The 17402-nt window shown below is 41.5% G+C and overlaps 1 protein-coding gene across 15 annotated transcripts in view; it reads left to right on the top strand.

The window, feature by feature from the left end:
- ptprsa (protein tyrosine phosphatase receptor type Sa) overlaps window positions 1-17402 on the top strand; it is a 513824-nt gene that overhangs the window by 411965 nt on the left and 84457 nt on the right. For all 15 annotated transcript variants that reach the window (XM_060941290.1, XM_060941298.1, XM_060941295.1 and 12 more), the window contains 5 exons: window positions 721-815; window positions 1222-1475; window positions 10254-10341; window positions 15857-16084; window positions 16387-16547. In XM_060941290.1, the coding sequence (XP_060797273.1) occupies window positions 721-815; window positions 1222-1475; window positions 10254-10341; window positions 15857-16084; window positions 16387-16547 (826 nt within the window). The remainder of the gene's footprint in view (window positions 1-720; window positions 816-1221; window positions 1476-10253; window positions 10342-15856; window positions 16085-16386; window positions 16548-17402) is intronic.

Raw genomic sequence — 17402 nt, 5'->3', positions numbered from 1 at the left:
CGCCGAACTCATGAGGTAAGTGCTGAAAGGTCAGACACGCTTCTCACAGTGCCAGAATACACAAACACACACACGCTCATTAAGCCACACCCCCTCAGGTATGGCCAGGTAGGAGCTGAGAGGAGAGTCACATCTCAGGTGTAGGCAATATTTGAGTTCTTTGGATTTGTTTCTTTTTGCGGCTTTGTTTTTTTTTTTTTAAAGTTCACCCACGCTTTCCCGTCCTATTATGGTTTTGTGGCATGGAAACCCAAGACGCACTCCTAACAACTATAGGCATGCTGTGATTTGGGCTGTCCTCTTGTCCCTGCCTGACTCAGTGTGACAGTACCAATCCAGAGGGAAACCAAAAGGGGACAAATTCTGTCTCTGGGGTTTGTGAGACTTTCTTAGACACTCTGGGTTGGTAGGGTCCATCTGACCAGGCTGAGTCGTATGTCATCCTGTGCTCCATGGGTCTGTGTCCACTAGTTGGGAATTGTCCTGTTCTGTTTGTCCTAACACCTTTATTCACCTCCTTCACAGTGATCACCACACACCACTTACTCGTCAGGAACCCATTGGGAATAGAGGCTTCCAGTCTGTCTCTCTCTCTCTCTCTCTCTCTCTCTCTCTCTCTCTCTCTCTCTCTCTCTCTCTCTCTTCATTATCCCTTGTCATCTTGACTAAAGCAGTTGTCTGTTTCTCTTTTTTCATTCCTGTCTGCATTTGTGTGGCCAGATGTTCCTAAAAACTTCACGGTTAAGTTGGTCACCAAGACAACAGTGCTGCTGGCATGGAAGTTTTCTGACAGCCGCTTCCCATACCGCTGCATGGTGAGTGAGACTAAACCAAATCCTCAAAGCAACAATCTGAAAATGTCATGTTTATAGGCTTTTAGATCTGAATTTCTGATCTGTATCGTTTTTCTTACAAGCTGTTCAATTCACTTCTGACTGAAAACACTTTCACTGTCCATTCAGTTACATCTGTGCAAATTCACCACAAGACAAGAAACAAATTTGTTTTGTAGCATTAGCGTACGCCACTAAACGCTGTCTCATAACCAGCCTGAGACTCCTTACATGCTGTTATATAGTTATCCATTATGTGCTAAGTGCAACCTGAGGTTAGTCGTTATATGATAAAACGCCAGGTGGACACAGGATCAGCACTCAGTGACACTTGAGGTCCTTCACCTTCCTCCTTTAGTAAGTCGTCTTTGATTTCTTCCTGCCGCAGATCGAATACAACCGCCAGAAAGTGGACATAGACGCTCGCATGACCAAAGTTCTCATCAGCAACCTGAGAGCCAACAGCACCTATGAGTTCCGCATCACATGCCTGGACAGCGGCGACGGAGGCCCCAGACACCGGCTTTTGGCTCGCACTGCTCCCTCCATCCTCACCAGCAAACCAGAGCTGGATGTGAGGAGAGAACCAGACAACACCGTCACTATCATCCTCCCTCAGCTTGAGACCAGGAACATGATCAAGTGAGCATCGTCCACATCATTCTTGCTGTGAATCACATGTCGGAAGGCAAAAAGAAAAAATGTTAGCTGGAGGCAGCTGCCTTACTATCAATACCATTTCGACACCACTAGCTATATTTAACAGTTTTGCATTTCAGACAAACTCTGTTTTTCATGAGATTGTATCTTGAACTAGTGGAAGCTATTTTTTGCACCGACACTAGTGCTCACTTAATAACATGGACAGCTAGCTAACTAGATCTGCAAGGCTAATGCTGCATTTGACTTTACATTTGACTTTGGGATTTGGAAATTCAGAGCTCAGAGCACTAAACTAGCCTGCTAACATGAGTGATGTATTTACTTTCTCAAAATAGTGTGTTGCTACATACATGTCAACCCCTATGGATTTCCCGTATTCCCTATGGATTTTGGCATTTTAAAAATGGTACAGGCATAGTGGTATTCAACTACGGATTTTTCTACATTTTCACCTTAAAATTATTTTGATTTATTACCATCAAAAAAATCGTCATGAAATACAAAAATGCATGGGATCCGCCATTTTCTACATTTAGAATTACTCAACCGGTACTTCCGCTAGTACCAACAAGCCATTCCGAATGTCTGAGCATGCACAATTGTGATTTTCCTGCACACCGAGTGGGAAATAACAGCACATGTAGCGTAACAATAGACAGGTCAAGAGGTCAAGATGTCAGCACCACTGAAGAAAAAACTCAAAACATCTAAAACTGGACGTCGCTTTCTTCCCGAATGGACAGAAACATTCAATGGAATAATTATCGCTTCCAAAATGGGTGCTGAGTATGTCAACTGCACAATTTGTTGTAGAGACGTGAAAGTGTTTGCCTCTGGAATTTACGACGTGAGGGAACACATGAAATCTCAAATGCATGTGAAGAATGCAAACCAGAAAAAGAGACAGCCGTCAATTAATTTCTTCACACAAAAGCCAACAAAGGTTGTATCTGACACTATCTTAAAATCAGAAGTGGCATTTTGCAATTTCATTGCTCAACACAACCTCCCGATGTCCGTCACAGACCATTTGATTTGATTTGATTTAGGTTTTCCAACATGTACATTTACAATAAAATACACATTTAATTATTGTAAAGGCGTAAAAAAACCGAGGATGACACAAAAAAGTCTAATAAAATGACTTATTTCCATTGTGGTCCTCATAAAAAATTACAAAATGATGACAATATGATGGAGGACAAAAATTACAAAAATGTATAAGTAAACAAAGTGTATAAAAATAACATTAATAATATTATTAGGAAAATAAATTTAAGAAATATTACTATCAAGTTTTATATATCACATAATATCACAATTGTTATCACAGAAATTGAATAACAATTTACAAACATATTAAAAGTACATGGGAGAGTCCATTTTTAATGATTCTAATAAAAACCTTTTGACTTGTTTCTTAAACGTTTGTTTATTGGTGAGCGTTTGAACACTTGCGGGTAGGCTATTCCAGTCTGCAGCTCCCGTGTACCTGAATGTACTCTTACCCAGTGTGGTCTTAAATCTGGGTAAGGCCAGTGACCCGACACTTGCTCGAGTTCGGATGTTATGGACTTGGCTGACATTGGTACAAAACGAAGAGACATAAGAAGGGGAGGTATTATTTACAGTTTGATGAACATGATTTAGCTTTAATTGGACAACACGTTTTTCTATTGGTAACCAATTAAGTTGAATAAAGTGGGCAGGAGTAATGTGGGTACGAGGATGGAGTTTTAATACAACACGAATTAACTTATTTTGACACGTTTGAAGTTTGTGCTTAGTTTTTTTAGTAAGACCACTGTGCCAAGAAGAACACGAATAGTCGAAGTGACACTAAGCCAGAGCGGTAGCCAATAACTTCATCGTCTCGCCATCCAGGTATTTTGATTTACGAGCCAGATATTTGGTCCTGGAGCTGACCTTTTGAATAACTGATTGGGCCAAATCTTCGCCAGAAACGTAATTATCTATAATTGCACCAAGATATTTTATTTTAAGTTTTGGAATAATTTGTTTACTATTACATTGTATATTTAAATTTTGAATTTTATTGATTTTTGGTTTTGGGCCAAAAAGGATTGATTCCATTTTACCTAGATGGAGAGACAATTTGTTATCGACTAACCACTCGTACACATTGGATAGCTCGGTACTCAGAGATTGTTCGATGACCTGTACATCTTTGTCTGACACCAAAAGAGCAGAATCATCTGCGTATAAAAGTAACTCACAGTTGACAGCTGATTTCATGTCATTGACATAGAGTAAAAACAACAATGGACCGAGGATACTACCCTGAGGTACACCACAGGTTATAGCTGCCGTTTCCGACAAAACACCATTTACAGACACTCTTTGTTCTCGACCAGTTAAATATGAACGCATCCATGCAACGACGCTATCACAACTTCCGATTGCCTTTAGTTTGTACAACAAAATCTCATGATTAACCGTATCAAATGCTTTTAGTAGGTCTAAAAGAACCATACCACAGTATTTACCTTGATCAATCTCACCTTTAAGGTAGTCTGTTAGGTATATTAAGCATGAATCGGTAGAATATGATTGACGGAAACCTGATTGAAGATGATACAATAAACCCTTGTTTTGTAAGTATTCATACAACTGGTTGTAAACAACCCTTTCCAGCACCTTTGACAAAATACTGAGGACAGAGACTGGCCGATAGTTACCACAGTCTGTTTTTGAAGCTTTTTTGTACAAGGGGATTACTTTAGCTATTTTAAATAATTTGGGAAACTTGCCCATTTGGATCGAAATATTAATTATATGAGTGATGCTTGGAGCAATAAGCTCTGCTGCATCATTTCACGGAACTCGTCCCTACACTATTTCCAGATAGTGATCTAGCAAAGAAATTCAGCTGTAAACGGACCAAGGCGACTCAGATTATAAAACGAAGTCTAGCACCAGAGGCCACTTCTCCAGTGATAGATCTTTGTAAGACTATGCCCTTTTCTGTAATGATTGATGAAAGCAATGATAAAAAGAGTGACAAGAGACTGGCAGTGCTTGTCCGAATTTTTGACGTGAATGTTGGGGCTCGATCCAGAATTTTGGACATGCCAGTGTGCAACACTGGTACAGCGGAGTCAGTTTTCAAAACTTTGGATGAAGTATTACAGTAAGTATGTTATGTCCATTTTAATGAATATAGAATAAATACATTTCTATTTGTATGAATAATTTCTGAAATATAACTTTGTTTTAAAGATGCATAATGATCGTAATCCTAATAAATGAGATGATCATTTAAAATCAAGAGATGAGAAAAAAAATTAAATGCCTAATGTGATTATGTATTTGTAAATAGGCTTTAATATATGAATAAATATATGAATACTCTAACTGCACTCCTGCAGACCAAGATGAACAGTGACTTATGCTGCAAATTAGAGATAACCCATGAACGTGTAAAGTTGGGTAGAAGTGCAACATGTTCATACAATCAGGAACATTGCTGAACAATGTGCCAAGTGAACCCCAAATTATTGGATTATGTGAGAAGAGACACTAAATTTTGTTGAACTGATATAGGGTTAAGAAAACACTGACTGTTGTTTAATTGAGTGTTAACAGTACATATGGATGTACAGAAATAAACCAGTGCATATATTAGGTAAGATCTGATACATTTTTATTATGCATGAAATATTACTATGGATTTGGTATGGAAATTATGGATTTCTTTACCAGGGAGTACAGGTGAAGTGAGAGCCGTGAGGGGTTGACATCACGGGCGATTGCTCTAAGACAACGAGGGAGGCTCAGCCTCCTCTAAAAATTACGAACATTGTGTAGGATGAATTGCACTAGGTTTATGTTATAGCCGACCTTATAACATTGCTATTTCAGATCCAGAATCATAGAAATATATGTGCTCAACCCAACTACAGTGCGAAATCATTCCCTTATAACTTTCCCCAGTTCGCCTAATGTGCGCGTGAGTTTTTCCCCCTCGTGACAGCGCGATGCAGCCCAGCCTCAGTGGGCTTCAATGGCATTTGGGAGCTATGCGCTTTTCAATCTCAAAATGCAAGACGATTATTGGACAAATACTGTGAAAACGCCCGCCTACGGACTCCCACGGACTCCCAGCCTCAGTGGACTTCAATGGCATTTGGGAGCTATGCGCTTTTCAATCTCAAAATGCAAAACGGTTATTGGACAAATACTGCGAAAATGCCCGCCCACGGACTCCGAGCCTCACAGTGGGAGGGACATGGCAAAGCTTTCCGTGAGGAGACTGGTGATTGGTGAAAGCGGACGGATATTTTCTTTGATTGACAGCTCGTTTCAAATATAGACAGGCAGCAGTGAATTTCAGTTCAGTCCCATGTGGATTCGCAAGTGCTGTGGTGTATTGTAAGAGATCAGCTTACATTTCGATTTCATTCATTACATACGGTTTCTACCAGCTTTTTTAGTTTGTATATATTTTCATTGTAAATAAAGTGTAAATATAGTGTTGTCAAGTTTGCTATCTTAGTTCCAGAAATGTCGTTTATTTGAGTGACTGAACTTGAACTTGAGGGGGCTAGTCAGCTAGCAAGAAAGCTGCGCACGGATGCCAAGCATTGCTGATTTAATTTTGGCGAAGCCATTTGCCAGTCTTCCTTTCGAGGAAAAAATTAAAATTAAAGAGCAGGATAGACCAACGCCTCAAATTGACTTGGTGAAAAAGGTAGGGAATAATACTCGTTCCTTTCAGCTCTCCTGGTATGAGAAAGTGAATTGGCTAACAGCAAGTGACCCACATCAACAACAGTAAATAGGCTACTTTAATCATGGATGGACCAAAAATATAGAATCTATTTAAAATGTTTATGCTGAGTATATTATATTGGAATATATATTTTTCTGGATATGAATTAAACACAGCTACAATTTGGAAAACATATTTAAACAAAAACACAGCCGAGAACATTTCACACTACAGACCTGGATTAAAAGTGAAGGGTTATCAAAATTGTCAATAAAACATTTCTCAGTCAAAATAAGTAAAATATAGGGAAAGTGTCATTGAATGAAATGTGTGGCACCCAGCTCTATGTTTGGCTCCCCAAGGTCAGTGCTTGTGCCTATTCCAGAACACTCTGCTGTTACTGCTGAGGTTCCTGACAAAGAGCTGCTTTCAATAATGATCAATTTTTAAACAACATGCCACAATTTTAAAATATAAAATGTTAAAATATACCCCCCCCCCCAACACCACCATCATGTATATTGGACAGTAGACTAATGGGCCAAAAGAACCTGTTATGTCACAGTTTGTGACCCTGCCAACAATCAGCCAGATCAGAGGCAAGAGTATGGGCAAAATTGATGTTTTTTTTCTTTTTTCTTTTAAAATCTGGAAATATCGTAACCGACCAGCCTCCCCCGTTTGAAAGACTACCAGCCGCCACTGGTTTACATGTATGTTGCTAGTGGTGCTCAGACAGAACAAACAGAAACAAGCTTTCATGGAGGCGTCCATGTTCTTCCCACAAATGCGTAGATGTCAAAACTGATATCATTCTGACCATTCCTCTTCTTTCGGCTTCTCCCGTTAGGGGTCACCACAGCACATCATGGTCCATCATACGCGTAATTGGTTTGGCATAGTTGTTTTGGGTTTTTTTACACCAGATCCCCTTCCTGACACAACCCTTCCCAATCTGTCCGGGCTTGGGACCAGCACTAAGTACAACCCCGATTCCAAAAAAGTTGGGACAAAGTACAAATTGTAAATAAAAACAGAATGCAATAATTTACAAATCTCAAAAACTGATATTGTATTCACAATCAAACATAGACAACATATCAAATGTCGAAAGTGAGACATTTTGAAATTTCATGCCAAATACTGGCTCATTTAAAATTTCATGACAGCAACACATCTCAAAAAAGTTGGGACAGGGGCAATAAGAGGCTGGAAAAGTTAAAGGTACAAAAAAGGAACAGCTGGAGGACCAAATTGCAACTCATTAGGTCAATTGGCAATAGGTCATTAACATGACTGGGTATAAAAAGAGCATCTTGGAGTGGCAGCAGCTCTCAGAAGTAAAGATGGGAAGAGGATCACCAATCCCCCTAATTCTGTGCCGACAAATAGTGGAGCAATATCAGAAAGGAGTTCGACAGTGTAAAATTGCAAAGAGTTTGAACATATCATCATCTACAGTGCATAATATCATCAAAAGATTCAGAGAATCTGGAAGAATCTCTGTGCGTAAGGGTCAAGGCCGGAAAACCATACTGGGTGCCCGTGATCTTCGGGCCCTTAGACGGCACTGCATCACATACAGGCATGCTTCTGTATTGGAAATCACAAAATGGGCTCAGGAATATTTCCAGAGAACATTATCTGTGAACACAATTCACCGTGCCATCCGCCGTTGCCAGCTAAAACTCTATAGTTCAAAGAAGAAGCCGTATCTAAACATGATCCAGAAGTGCAGACGTCTTTTCTGGGCCAAGGCTCATTTAAAATGGACTGTGGCAAAGTGGAAAACTGTTCTGTGGTCAGACGAATCAAAATTTGAAGTTCTTTATGGAAATCAGGGACGCCGTGTCATTCGGACTAAAGAGGAGAAGGACAACCCAAGTTGTTATCAGCGCTCAGTTCAGAAGCCTGCATCTCTGATGGTGTGGGGTTGCATTAGTGCGTGTGGCATGGGCAGCTTACACATCTGGAAAGACACCATCAATGCTGAAAGGTATATCCAGGTTCTAGAGCAACATATGCTCCCATCCAGACGACGTCTCTTTCAGGGAAGACCTTGCATTTGCCAACATGACAATGTCAAACCACATACTGCATCAATTACAGCATCATGGCTGTGTAGAAGAAGGGTCCAGGTACTGAACTGGCCAGCCTGCAGTCCAGATCTTTCACCCATAGAAAACATTTGGCGCATCATAAAACGGAAGATACGAGAAAAAGACCTAAGACAGTTGAGCAACTAGAATCCTCCATTAGACAAGAATGGGTTAACATTCCTATCCCTAAACTTGAGCAACTTGTCTCCTCAGTCCCCAGACGTTTACAGACTGTTGTAAAGAGAAAAGGGGATGTCTCACAGTGGTAAACGTGGCCTTGTCCCAACTTTTTTGAGATGTGTTGTTGTCATGAAATTTAAAATCACCTAATTTTTCTCTTTAAATGATACATTTTCTCAGTTTAAACATTTGATATGTCATCTATGTTCTATTCTGAATAAAATATGGAATTTTGAAACTTCCACATCATTGCATTCCATTTTTATTTACAATTTGTACTTTGTCCCAACTTTTTTGGAATCGGGGTTGTATACGCTGGCTTGTGCAACCCCAGTGGCTGGGTGTTTTACCTAATTAGCATGTCTTTACTCTATGGGAGGAAACTGGTACACCCGGAAGAAACCTATGCAGACACAGCAAGAACGTGTAAACTCCACACAGAAAGGCCCCCATCATCCGTGAGGTTCAAACCCAGAACCTTCTTGCTGTGAGGTGATGGGCTGATCACTGCACCACTGTACCGCCCTAATTCTAACCTCAGACTTCTCACTCTGAATTAAGCTGGAGTAGTCAGTGTATGATCAGTATTATGAATTTAACCAATTAATGTGATTGTAGGCGGATTGGTGGTATAAGTGGTTAGCACTGTCGCCTCACAGCAAGAAGGTTCTGGGTTCGAGCCCAGCAGCCGACGGGGGCCTTTCTGTGTGGAGTTTGCATGTTCTCCCCGTGTCTGCGTGGGTTTCCTCCGGGTGCTCCGGTTTCCCCCACAGTCCAAAGACATGCAGGTTAGGTTAACTGGTGGCTCTTGTCCATAGGTGTGAATGGGAGTGTGAATGGTTGAGAGGAGCAAATCTCTATAATAATCCAGTAGAAGGCAACGGGAAATCACTACTGTAATGTTCCCTAAAGACTTTGATGGCTGAAGCTGTCAGAGTGGCCACGTCACTGTAGTAATATGCCAAAATGGATGGAATGTGATAGTATGTTGATGATCGAAATCAAATACTGTTATAATAATAATGATAATAATAATAATAATGTTTGTTACTTATATTGTGCATTTACATTTGGTAATATGATCAAATGCGCATTACACTAAAAATACTTAAAATATAATATATAATAAAAACATACTACTAATAAAAGTAATTATAACAATCCGAGGTTAATAATACATATGAAAATAAAAAAAATAAAATTAAAACACGCTAACAATCGTGTTTTAATCTCATTTTAAAGCATAGGAGTGCTTTATTTACTGCGAACAGAGTTGAGGACACCTTCCAGACTTTCCAAGAAATTATTCCAAATTGCAGGGATGTTTGCTTTTGGTTTTCCAGAGTTTAGAAATTGAGTTCTGGGCTTTAGTCTTATACAGCATTTGGTCTTGAATTATGGATTTCTTACACAGAGAATGATGCATTCATGCCAACCTTAAATTTGGACAAAATAAAGAACCTGCCTTTCAGACAGGATGGCGTTTATCTCAGGACAGTACAAATGCTACCCTAATAGTTTAACTCTGTAGCTTCCTTCTGATTGGAAATCTAGTCGTTTTTGGTTTCCCGACAGCCATTTCAGTGGCTTTGTGCCAAGTCTCATCCTCCCTATGAGTGTGTAAAGTGTAATTGTGGAACAGGGCCGGATCTGTATCGGAGACGGTCATTGCTCCAGTGCCGGACAGCTTTTATTTGTGGTTTTATATTATTTATTCATGCAAGTTTTTACCTGTGCTATTTACAGGTCTGTCTATGTGGTAGTGGTTCCGTTGAAGAAAGGCAGAGGGCCAATAAGACACATCAAGAGCCCTGATGAAATGGATCTGGAGGAGGTAAGCGGCAGTGATATTTGTTATAATATTTACATATTCAAAAGGAAAAAAATTTACATTCCAGCAGTTAAGATCTCATAATTTGCTTCTAGTCACCTAATACAAGTCTATTGAAACATGTTTTGGTGTTACTTGATGGGGAAAAGGCTCCATCCATACATGCACAGCATATCTTAAAGGATATACATAGAACCTTTATTTTTAAATACATTTCTGAGTGGATAGTATCTCCATCCTTGACTCTTGTATGCTGCATAAATGGGAATTTAAAAATATATATATTATTGAGAGTTAAAATCAACTGCAAAGTTGGCATTCGAGCTGCCCCACTGAGCCAGCCAGCCCTGAGTGCGTGACGTCACAGCGGTAACCGGTTTTAAGGCCGAGGCCTTTGACAGCTATAGACCAAAGCCATATAAATAAAAATTTATGGTGAAAGTAAGAAATACCGTTACCGACTCGCTCAACTAAGACTGATTTGACTTCACTGATTGTGGGTTGACTCTCATTAAAACAGGATAGGTGTTATAACTTGTGCAGCATACATGTACATGCATGCATTTTCACTGATAAAACATAAAAGGCTAATTAAATAATCAGATGAACTGAGACAATCACATTCTGAAGCAAATTAAATAATCTTATACCGGTAACTTAAACACACAATACAAGTTACATGTATTAATCTAAATGCAGGTAAACAACGTGTTGTTTTTGTTGTTTTTTTATCCAAATAAGAGTCGGAGCTTACCCGTCTGCGTTCTCGGTTCTTGAAGGCCGATCTTGTGGCCGATTGTTTTGAAACAATCTGACTTTCAGTTGTTCGTTCAGTTCTCCGTTCATTCGCTTCTTCCATGTAAGGGCAAGATAGCAGCAATATCCAGTTTAGAAATCAGACGGCTGCTCCGCTCATTCTCAATTCTCTCCATTACTGAGTACTCCGCCATTACTGCCCGGCTCAGGCAATTACTAAAACCTGGGACGGAACGGGATGTCACCGGTTTTAGCAACAACCGCGGGGAGGTCACTGCCCAAGCGATATGTCACGTCCCGTTCCGTCCCCGGTTTTACCAACAACCCCCGGCTCACTCCGGGAGGACTGGTGCAACTGAATTCACTTTCCTTAAAAAAAAAAAAAAAAAAGAATAAAACAAATACTTTCATTTTCTTGTAGTTTTATTTAATTGTTGGTACTGCACCCTCTTTCAATACGGGCTTATAGCCAACGCTCCTTAACAGATCAGAGGTTTCGTACGAGTCTTCAGTAAAACGTGCAGAGTAGAGGAGAGACCACTTCATAGGCACCCAATGTGCCCGTGAATTTCTCACAAAACACATCCAAATCTTTGCAGTTTGAACATTCTTGGGCCATGAATGCAACGTTAATCCACCTTCTGTCATGTTGCTGTACCGGCCAGCAGCACATCTACGTGGCATGGTGATAAATTAGCTCAAAATGGAGGCTCAAAGTTGCAGTCAGCTCTGTGTTTTAGTATAGCGGAAATGGCGATGAGACCAATAGACTTCCTGCTGTGACGTTACGGACGTCAAGGTCATTCACTCAGACCGCTACCTATATGAATCACTTTAATTGTAAAAATTACTATATTAGATTTATTGTTAACGCTTAAAACTATTCCTATGCCATTCTTGAGGTCTTAAGGCATTTATAAACGAAAGTGAGGCCATGGCTCTGCGTATATGCTTTAAGGCTCACTCATAACCCCCCGTACGTGCTACTACGGGTGGTCTACAGTAAAAAATTTGGCAAAACCGTGCTTGAGACTTGCGCGACAGTTGCGTGTATTCAGCGCCGTAGAAGGTCTCAGACTGGTCGTGGCGACTTTTGGTCCTGCACAAGCAAATTCTACGGGTCTTGCGAAAAATCAAGAATCCATGCACTACGTACGGAACCTGTACTCCTTTTGTACACCTGAATCACGTCAGCAGCATGGCCAGTAGGGGCTTTTTGCGATGACAGCAAGATGCACGAGTGACGCACGCTCATTGTACGAGTGACGTGCCTCAGAAGTACTCCACAAGTACTCCACACTTACTATTTCTGCGGCCCCCAAGACAGAAGTACATCTCACTTTCTACCCCTATGTGTGGCGTGCACGTAGCGCACACGACCCGCACGTGACACGAGGGACAAGACTCTGGGTGTATATATTGGGGAGGAACCAAGGAACCGGTCATGTAACGTGTAGCATTGTAGAAGGGAAGAAGATGGCTGTCGCCATACCGCCGCAACGACTGAGGGAGTTGGACCCTGATAGGCAGATGATAGAAGCTGAGGAGCAGCACGAAGCGATATTGTTCTTCAGCCGAAAAACAGACGCAGGATGCTGCAGACACGCTGGTTTTATACCCGCTCCTGGCTTGCATCACACGCAAGTCATGAGTGACTGTCATGTGCTAATCACGTGCGTCACACATGCTTCACAAGCGTGGCCCATACGCTTAGCACTGGAAACTGGTAAAATGCAAGGTCACACGCACTCCACACTCAATGAACATGCAGTGATCACATGCATCAGACACACGCTTTCCATGGGCTAACGGCACAATTTTTCCCACACCTTGAGGAAATCAGGCGTGCAACCCGTACTTGACAAGTACTTTGCCCGTACTCCTCCCCCAAACTTTCCCCCGGGTTCACCGCGACCCTGCAGCACGGCTACCAAACCCTGCGACCCGTGCGTGTCCAAAACACTTACGGCGGGTTGTGAATGTGGCATTATTTTTCACAGTGCTATTTCTAATTAGATATAAAAACTATGCTAAAAAGTAACACTAACAGTATAAAAATACAAAAGTGTTTATACTCCTACTTATTGGAGTCTTTCTTTTATTGTGACTGAATCTCAGGTGATATTTTATTACTTGTATGTCAGCATTAATTTAGGCACCATGTTATTAACATCGGGGTTAGTCAAAATTATGTTAACACTTAAATAGTAGAAACCATTTATTTATTCACAAAACATACATCATATGAGCAAGACGATTTACAGGACGGTCTCAACCTGTTCACCATCGTGTTCAACACACAAAAACCAGCAAGCTACAGTACCATTTAATCTGTCATCCATGGCGTATGTCTATCTGCAGGAGAAAAATCATCCGTTAGTGTTCACATAATTTTGACCAACCCTGTATATAGTGAACATTTTGATCAGCAATGGAAACAATGACTGTAGGTAAATAAATTAAACTCAAATCTAAAGCATTAAATGTTTCTAATAAAATGAAGTACTGAGAATCACATATACGCCGCTGTGCTGATAGCCAACCAGACTGCAGCTTCAGAGATTCTGAAGATCTGAGGGCAGAGCATCTGTGGCTAAAACTAGCTCAACTGCAAATGTTTGTGATTAAACATTTAACATGATTAAAATGCATTTTTAAACAAGTTTGACAACCCAAGTTCATATACTCATCCAAACCACAAATCAGCTTCCAATACGACTGTGAAATACAGCCGAACGCCCTCGTTACCTCAGGAGAGCTCGGGTTAAACCAAGCTGAATGCTCCTGAAGTTCTCCCTCAGGTCATATCCAGGGGGCAACTGAATTACTCTTCTTCTTCTTCTTGACTCTGGTATGCTGCCACACTTCAGCCACTCAACCTTGAGCCGTGACAGCTACAAGGGTATACTGGCTACTGAGTAATTCTTTCCTCTGTTGTTTTTTTGCCCCCCACCCTTTTCGTCTCCCAAGTGGATGACTCATTCCATTTTAATCTGGACTCAACGCCAGCAAATATCCCACTGACTCAAGACCAGAGAGCGAATTAAGATGAAAGAGCTTAAAAACATTTTTGCACGATGAATGTTGATTGGTAGGAACGTCTGATGTCCTCAGTGGTGGTTCTAGCTTGTATGGCACCCTGGACGAACTCCCCCTACAGCACTCCCCAGCCCCTGCCAACCCCCCAATTTTTTTTTTTTAAATGTAAAAATTGTGTGATTATCCAAACCTTCCCCCAGCGCCAAAAAAGGACCTTTGCTCGGTCATTTTTATTCAGACATTTGTAAGAACACAAATAAACATTAAAAACTATATAAATATAAAAATATATACCAAACTAAGGGGTGGTATGGCGGTGTAGTGGTTAGCGCTGTCGCCTCACAGCAAGAAGGTCCTGGGTTCGAACCCTGTGGCCGGCGAGGGCCTTTCTGTGTGGAGTTTGCATGTTCTCCCCGTGTCTGCGTGGGTTTCCTCCGGGTGCTCCGGTTTCCCCCACAGTCCAAAGACATGCAGGTTAGGTTAACTGGTGACTCTAAATTGACCGTAGGTGTGAATGTGAGTGTGAATGGTTGTCTGTGTCTATGTGTCAGCCCTGTGATGACCTGGTGACTTGTCCAGGGTGTACCCCGCCTTTCGCCCGTAGTCAGCTGGGATAGGCTCCAGTTTGCCTGCGACCCTGTAGAACAGGATAAAGCGGCTAGAGATAATGGATCCCAAAATAAGACCCCTAAACGTCAAAAAGAAGTAACAAAGACAAATAGAGATTAAATGTAGGATATAAATACAAATAAAAAGAATCAAATTATTAAAATAAATGTGCTAGTTAGGTTTTTGATGCAGGGCACACATATCATGATGAAACTGTGTGAAATTATATCCACTGTTTCAGCTAGTTGGACAGAAAACAGAATGTTGTCACCCTATGTGTAATAGCACAGCAAGCAACAGAGCAACATCGGCTAACAAACAGAAGTGTTAAACTAGTTTATTTCATTACACGTATAGTATTATACTCCTAAAGTGATGGCATAGCTGAATACCTTTATCTTTTGTGCATTTCTCCTCTTCTTTCCTCTTTTTTCCAAACTGGGCACCTGATAGCTGACCCTCGGGCTTTTCTTATCCGTTTGTGTTGATCTGGCACTCGAGCATCACTACATTACCCATCACCCAACACTATTAACTAAGAGTCAAAACTAAACCAATTCACCCTGATGGTGTGCAGATTGGTTTTATATTATTCTTAACAATTTCACAAAAACACTATGTCTGTGGAAGTGCAGTATATATTCACAGCATTATGAATGAATTGTGGTTTATTTGGTCGCATTTCGTAGTGTGACTGATTTTACTCTGCATTAGTACTAGGTGCAGTATTTAATAGATTCCCCCCACTCCCCATACCTCGGGCTTCCTGTGGGGAGACTTGAGGTCATAGGACAACCTTCCCTGCCCCCCCTTCCCCGCCCTGTTCTCATACTTCTGAGTGGCAGACCAGGAAGTAGCCTGACTGCCTGGTTCACAAACTAGAACCAGGGCACCACTCCAACAGGCTAAATGACCCACATGGTGACATCATTGACGTGACTTGGAAATGAGCGATAGAAAACCGATCGCGCAAATCTCAAAATCCGGATATTTTTTGTGCCAGCGCCCTGTGCCACCCCCAGCAAGATGCAACCCTGGGTGGCTGCCCATGTCGCCCATGCCTAAATCCACCACTGGATGTCTGATAGACTTTTCCCTCTCTGTCTGTTCTCAGCTGTTGAGGGACGGGAATGTGAAGCAGAGACACACGCGGACAACACGACAGCTGGGCCAGGTAGACGTGAAGAAGCCGTACATCGCTGCCAGCTTCAAACCCAGCACTGTGCCCCCAACCTTCACACTGGGCAACCAGATGGTCTATAACGGCTATGAGAACCGCGCTCTGGAACCAGGACAGGACTACGTCTTCTTCATAATGGCTGAGCTCAACTCCACCAGCACGGTGAGTGGAAACACTCAACAATCTCACTCCGGTCTATCACAAGTTACAACTCAAATAAATATCACGACTTTTATCATTCGCAATATAAAGAGTGAATGAAGACGAAATGAAAAATAAATAAACCAGTAAACAACCATAGATAAGAGTACTCCAAGTTCTCAAGCATGCACATTCTTACAAACTAAATAAGATTCAACACTCCTGTGCTAAACACATTATGATTTTATGAAGTTGTTTAGTAGAAGTTAAACATTGTGTTTAATTTTATCACATTATACCTAATGTGTGTGTGTGTGTTTCAGAAAATGTTTGTTGCCAGCCCTTACTCTGACCCCATCATGGCCCCTGATGTGGATCCCCAGCCCATGGAGACGGGCGGAGACGGCCTCATCTGGGTGGTGGGACCCGTCCTGGCCGTAGTTTTCATCATCTGCATCGTCATCGCCATTCTGCTCTATAAAAAGTGAGCGAGGGGGGAAATGGCTCTTGCATGAGGCACTGACTCGGAGCATGCCGGTGACCATTTTCACCCCGGTTTGATGTTAAACCTTGAGTTAATGTTTGGATCATTCATGAGCACATGACAGCATGACATCCAACAGAGTGATATCAGGATTAATTATCTGTTAAAGTGTACAGGTTTCTACAGCAGCCCACAGTTTGGGAATTTACAGTGATTTTTTTTTTTTTTTAACAGTTATTCCACAAAATCGAGTCGTGCATGAGCTGAGTTGGTTATAAGCCATATACAACGAAATTAAGTGGAATAATTGTTTTATTAGGGGCGGCACGGTGGTGTAGTGGTTAGCGCTGTCGCCTCACAGCAAGAAGGTCCGGGTTTGAGCCCCGTGGCCGGCGAGGGCCTTTCTGTGCGGAGTTTGCATGTTCTCCCCGTGTCCGCGTGGGTTTCCTCCGGGTGCTCCGGTTTCCCCCACAGTCCAAAGACATGCAGGTTAGGTTAACTGGTGACTCTAAATTGACCGTAGGTGTGAATGTGAGTGGTTGTTTGTTTCTCTGTGTCAGCCCTACAATGACCCGGCAACTTGTCCCTACCTCTCGCCCATAGTCAACTGGGATAGGCTCCAGTTTGCCCGCGACCCTGTCCAGGATAAGCGGTTACGGATAATGGATGGATAATTGCTTTATTCTATCCACAGTCACTGGATTTTGAGAAACAGAGCATTTTTTTTTTTTTTGCAAATTCGGTAAATAAAATCTTTATACAAAACGTCCGACAAAATCATTTCTGCTTAGAATGTAAACAATCCAGCGAAATGACAGTAGCAATTTGTGAAAAATGCTATAATAATAATTCTTG

The sequence above is a fragment of the Neoarius graeffei genome, chromosome 15, assembly GCF_027579695.1.
Source record: "Neoarius graeffei isolate fNeoGra1 chromosome 15, fNeoGra1.pri, whole genome shotgun sequence".
Classification (NCBI taxonomy): domain Eukaryota; kingdom Metazoa; phylum Chordata; class Actinopteri; order Siluriformes; family Ariidae; genus Neoarius; species Neoarius graeffei.
This window is presented reverse-complemented; position numbering and strand designations above follow the sequence as displayed.